The sequence below is a fragment of the Gavialis gangeticus genome, unplaced genomic scaffold, assembly GCF_001723915.1.
Source record: "Gavialis gangeticus isolate Ggan-Ray unplaced genomic scaffold, GavGan_comp1, whole genome shotgun sequence".
NCBI classification, from domain to species: domain Eukaryota; kingdom Metazoa; phylum Chordata; order Crocodylia; family Gavialidae; genus Gavialis; species Gavialis gangeticus.
Genome location: NW_017729032.1, coordinates 152,398,608 through 152,404,607, shown reverse-complemented (window position 1 = coordinate 152,404,607; position 6,000 = coordinate 152,398,608). Strand labels below are relative to the sequence as shown.

At 42.0% G+C, this 6,000-nt stretch overlaps 1 protein-coding gene across 4 annotated transcripts in view; it reads right to left on the bottom strand.

Annotated features, from left to right (window-relative positions):
• REV1 (REV1, DNA directed polymerase) overlaps window positions 1–6,000 on the bottom strand; it is a 70,813-nt gene that overhangs the window by 25,406 nt on the left and 39,407 nt on the right. For all 4 annotated transcript variants that reach the window (XM_019523984.1, XM_019523983.1, XM_019523982.1 and 1 more), the window contains 3 exons: window positions 5,453–5,581; window positions 4,578–4,732; window positions 448–567 (listed from right to left, as the gene is read on the bottom strand). In XM_019523984.1, the coding sequence (XP_019379529.1) occupies window positions 448–567; window positions 4,578–4,732; window positions 5,453–5,581 (404 nt within the window). The remainder of the gene's footprint in view (window positions 1–447; window positions 568–4,577; window positions 4,733–5,452; window positions 5,582–6,000) is intronic.

The following is a 6,000-nucleotide window of genomic DNA, read 5'->3' as shown; positions in this document are numbered from 1 at the left end:
CCGCAAGGAGTGACCAGGAACAATGGTCACAAGCTGGCGGAGGGAAGGTTTGAGTTGGACATCAGGAGGCGCTACTTCACGGTCAGGGCGGCTAGAGTCTGGAACCAGCTTCCAAGTGAGGTGGTGTAGGCTCCCACCCTGGGGGTTTTTAAGAGGAGGTTGGATGACCACCTTACTGGGGTCATTTGACCCCAGTGCTCTTCCTGCCATGGCAGGGGATCGGACTAGATGATCTGCTCAGGTCCCTTCCGACCCTAGAAACTATGAAACTCCAAAGCTTATCTTTCTTTTACAGCTCAGAGAACTATGAATAATGGACAACTGCATTAATATCAAATTTTGGGAATGTAATTTGACCCACCATTGAAATAATGAGCACCAATCTGTGCATATATCAATGCTGATCTGAAAAATCCCAAAGAAGAATAAATCTATCATTAAATGTACCTGGAAGACTGGTGACTAGTTGACCTCTGATAAAATCATCTACTTCTTCTGGTTTTAAGTAGTATTGTCCATCTGGTTTTGCTTTACGAGTTGCCATTCTGGCCAGCAGAATATTAGAACCTGTGAAAGAAAACAAATAATTAAGGGATAGCTGTGGTGATTTTCACTATCATAAGTAGCATTTTGCAATTCAGAAGATAAGGATGAAGCAAGCATTGACAAATGTAAACAAATTCTAATCTCATTCCCTGTTTTGTTCATTGCTTCTTCACTCCCTGTTTCTGATGTGTGAACTGGCAGGGTTTGGGGTGAGAGTTAGGAGGCCTTTTCTAAAAATAACCTCTGCTCACTACACTTAAAAAACAAAACAAAACCCAACCCTGGTTTCTCTAGAAATACATTAGTCTTCAATATTATTCTACATGCACACAGAAGTAGATTAATTTCAAATAGCAGAAATTATTTTAAAAAATGTAAAAATCATAATCATAAATATCATAAAAAATCATAATATCTCAGTATTATGTCATTCAAAAAACAAAAAGAGATGATGTACTTTATGCAAAGGAGGATAAATTGTCAATTTTATTAAAAATGAAGTATTTGATTTAAATTATACTTGAGCCTTCTTATATGCCAAGAAGAAATTCCAGTAATTTAATCATAAAACCAGAATCCAGACACTAGGCACATATTCAGTATTTTCCCCCCTTTTTTTTCCTGCTTTTCTGTTTCATGCCTAGCTAAGCTAGGGGCAGGCAAAATATGGCCCGCCAAATGATTTTACCTAGCCCACCGCTGCTCCTCTGAGAACTATATCCGTGCCTCTCACCCTTCTCTCTTCCCCATGCCAGCCAGTTGCAGCAGCAGCAGCCACTCCCCTCCCTGGGCCTCCTGCCCAGTCCCACCCTCTATGCCCCAGTGTAAGCTCCAAGGCAGTGGGTACTGAGCTCCTGGCCAGGCTTCTACCCAGAGAGGCTGGGTGTGTGTTGCTCCAACCCTGTGCTTGTTAAGTTGAAGCTTAGATAAGGTTCTCCCTGCTGGCAGGAGAGTGGGGTGCAGGGGGAAGAGGCCCAGAAGCTGCAGGTTATCCAGGTTTTGCTGGGCTGGGGCCTAAAAGGGGTAATGGCACTAGTCCTGCACTATGTTCCCAGGTGTTGACCCAGCTTGCAACAGCTCACATAAGTTCCTGAAGTGGCCTTCTGGCCCAAATAATTTCCCACACCTGAGCTAACCTATAACTCCAAAATGATGCCCTGACACCATTACCACCAGAACTCCTTGCTTTAGAATAAAACAAAATTATGCAAGGTCTGATAAATCACATCATCTACAGTATAATGTGCCCATCTTTATCCCCCAGGGAAATATTATTTCATATTTCTGGACAACGGTGGCAATACATATTTCATGGGCACCAATACAACTGAAACATTCTATTTATGAAACAAAACAAGGGTTCCCATGTTCAATATTTCTTCTGACTGATGGCTTATATTCTCCCTGACAATGCGGTCATTCCCATCCCTCTACCTGAGGGGTCGGCAACCCCTGGCACGCATGCCAGCATGCCACGGCCAGCCCTGGCTCTAGGTAGCTGCTGTCAGTGATGGAGCCCAGGCTGCTCCCAGCAGGGCTTCCAGCGTCCCAGCTGCCTGCCGGGAGCAGCCCGGGCTCCTGGCTGGTAGCAGCTACCCAGAGTAGGGGCCGGCTGCAGCTGGGAGGCTGCAAACAGCTGCACCGGGCTCCGGAGCCCTGAAATCAGCTATACTGGCACATGCACAAGCGCCTTGGAGCAGGCAGTGAGGGAGGGGCTTGAGGCAGTGCAACCCTGGTCTCTCCCCTGCTTCCGGCACAGAGCTGGTAACTGGGCTCCAGAGCCCAGCACAGCTGTTTGTAGCCACCTGGGGCTCTGAGTAGCTGCAGCAAGCAGGCTGCAAACAGCTGCGCTGGGCTCCAGAGCTCCAGCATCAGCTCTGGGCTGGCGGCGACTGCACGCACACCTCAGGGCAGACAGCAGGGCAGTGCAGCTGCAGCTGCCCAGAGCCCAGGCTGGCTACAAACAGCTGCGCCGGGCTCCAGAGCCCAGTCACCAGATGTGCTGGGAGCGGAGGAGAGACCGGGGTTGCACTGCCTCAGGCTCCTCCCCCACTGCCCATTCCAAGGCACATGTGCATGCGCCACTACAGAACTGATGCCAGGGCTCTGGAGCCCGGTGCAGCTGTTTGCAGCCTCCCAGCTGCAGTTGGCCCCAGCTCTGGGTAGCTGCTGCCAGCCGGGAGCCTGGGCTGCTCCCAGCAGGTAGCTGGGATGCTGCAAGCCCTGCTGGGAGCAGCCTGGGCTCCAGCAGCTGCCCAGAGCCAGGGTTGCTGCTGACAGCCACAGAGCCTGGGCTGGGGGGCAGCAGGGCAAGGGACACAAGCAGGACATCCTGCCATGTACCCCTGCCGTCACGTTGTTTTTCTGGCATGCTGGCATTCCGGCACCTTCAAGGTAGGCATTCTGATGTTTTTCAGCACTCCAGCCAAAAAGTGCTGCCTACCCTGCTCTAGCTTATGTAACTATATGGCCAACCTTGCAAGTCAGTGACTTTTTTAAATGCACCATCTGTATAGCTTCCCAATAAAGTACTCAGTACTTCTCAGAATCATGACCAAGGTCTTGTCAATACATTTTCACTAGTGTAAATTTAATTGGTTTAGTTTGGCCAGTGGAAACCCCTGAATTTAAACTATACCTATTTCACTGCCTGAAGTTGAACCAAAAAAGGCATATAAGAAACAAGAGTATCTAATCACAACAGTTTGCAGTGGTTTAACTATATCAGTTTATTCACATCTGAGGTTATTTTAGTACATGTAAACAAGGCTTAAATCCTCAGGAAAGGGCATACAAGGAAGTTACCGTGAGGTCAATGAGGATTTACTACACAGCAATACCCTGGGCTCTCTACTGCCACCTTACAGCAGCTTACCACTCAATGGAAGAGAGGAAAGAATAAGCCCACAAGCAACTGCCATCGAGAAGCTGCTATACTCTAAACCCACAATACCCACTTACGTTTGGTAGTTTGTTCATGCACTCTTACCCTTACTCAAAGTCGCACAAAAATGTTTGGCAAAGCAAGGAACTGTATCCCAGGTTTCTCCCCTCATATATATGTTAGTGCCCTTACCATGGGACCACTTTTCTTCTTTTCTAATTATTTCGTTCTACTTTGATGGTAAATAAATTAAATCCTTATAGCGTACCAGTGTGAATTTTACAAAGCCACTAATCACAAAATTTGTAAAGTTCTCACTTGGAGTACCTGAATGTATTTATTTTTAGAACAAATATTTGATAGGAAGAATTTTGGTTTTCTATAAGTAATATAAAAACAAATCTGTATAAATAGCTATGTCCAAATATGAAAAGATTTTTAAAGAAAGCATAAGCATTTTAAATAAGGTTATAAACGGTTCAAATGTCTCAAGGCAAAGTGTAACACGAACAGGAATCTGGGGAATTATAGTTAAGTTAATAACAGTAATGTATCCCCTAAGACATAACAAAAGAGGACTACCTCCAAAGACTTAGAACAATGGATTTCAACCAGAATCACAAGTGGATTTTAAGTGTCAGAGTATTTATTCCCTGATTATTCATTACTACAAAGCAATTACGAACAAAGAGAAAAGACAGAAGGAAAAGTGCTAGGAGAGAGAAAAAGGACGTGCCAAGATCTTTTTAAAGATATGAAACTATATACTATCCCTCCCTTTCAAACATATAGCCTTTGCTTCTTGTCAATAACTATTCGATAGGAACTGCATGAACACTACCCCTTTTTCATTTTTCAACTTACTCAAAGTGATATAGTAATACAATATAAAATGAATAAAAATATCCTAGAAGTGAAATAATACCACATATTCTATAATACAGGAGAAGGTGGGAGCAAAACCCACAGGTAGGTTGCTTAAAGCTTTCCATTATGAAGGTTTCTTGAAACCTTTAATATTAATGCATTCCAATGGTAATAGTTCACTTATATCGTAAAACCTCATGTTGTAGTAGTCTTATACAGTTTTGATATACTCAAGGATGGCAAGTGACATTTGTAAGCAAATATCAAATGAAGTACTAACCCATCCCAACAGAGGCAGCACATTTAGTCTGGGCTTTGATTTCGGTGCGGATAGTATTTGCAAGTTCATCGGGAGTCAATCTGGTCTCTGTAAGGATTTCAGTGATATCTACTAGTGCTTCATCACAACTGACTGCTTCGATGTTATGAGTATAGCTATCAACACAAAGTAAAGGAGGTGAAACAGCAGCAACAGCTCACCATCTGTTAAAACAAATACGTAGCAAGTAAAGTCTTCCCTTTGTGGTAGCATCTCCCTGATTACTTATTCTCAATCTCACATAAGGTATATGTTTAAAAATAATATGCCAAGTCACAGTAATGCTACCTTTTAGAACTAGCTTCAATACAGATCATGGTTTTTGAAGAATAGTTGGTGAAGAAAATTTAAATATATTTTCACTGAAAGAGAACTGCCCAGATTTTTCAAGTGCAGATTAATATAAAAAAGTAAATTTTAATGGAAATTAGTCCAAAAATTCCGTTCTTGAAATGTTTTATTTAAAGAATATTAGTATCTTGGAAGGGAAGCACCTTCTATACTTATTAACTAAAGCCAGATTCTTCTCCAATTGAAGTCAGTGAAAACTCTGACACTGACTTCTACAGGACTCATGTCGATTGTTTTGCAGGACTTGGCTTCAAGATATTGAGCCATGCAGCTCAGAATATAGTGACTATCTTAGGTTATTTGGTCAACATAAAAAGCTGTACAGAAGATCTAAGATGGGAATGATTTTGAAGGGTAAAAAGGGGAAAACAGATTTATGAAGATGAAAATACTGAATCAAATATAGGCATCCAGGAAAATGGCAAATGTAAACATGCCTGATGATCTCTATGAAAATAATTATCTGAACAATCAATTTACTTTACCTTGCTAGCATTTCATACAATGTCCGTGCAACTTCTTTGTATGCATTAAAATCATATGGAACTGCTTGAAGATTTGGACACAGCTTTTTTGCCTGGCCAAAAAACATTCCATTCTTTATACCAGCTTGTCTAAAAGCAAATTAAAAAAAAAATATTCAATGAATTACATAGAACTTGCTTCTGCACAGATCCAAAATATCGCATATTTCCAAGATAAATCATTAGAACTTATCCATTCTGTGATCAGGTAAGCATTAATGTACATGAGTTAATTCCATCTGGTTATGGTTTAATTTATGAGAAAGTGACCTGCAAATATAATTGTAAGATTGTGCAAGTCAAACATACATTTGGATGATAATATAGTTGATGTATACAATTTATACTCTGAATAGCCAAGTAAGAGATGTAATTATTAGGAAGTCTTGAAAGTTCCCAGACAACATGCATTATGTCCTGAACATTTATTACCGTTTAAACCAGTCTTTTAAAACCAAAAAAATAACTCATTTCCCGTTTCAAATGACAGCAAAACACATACCATATGC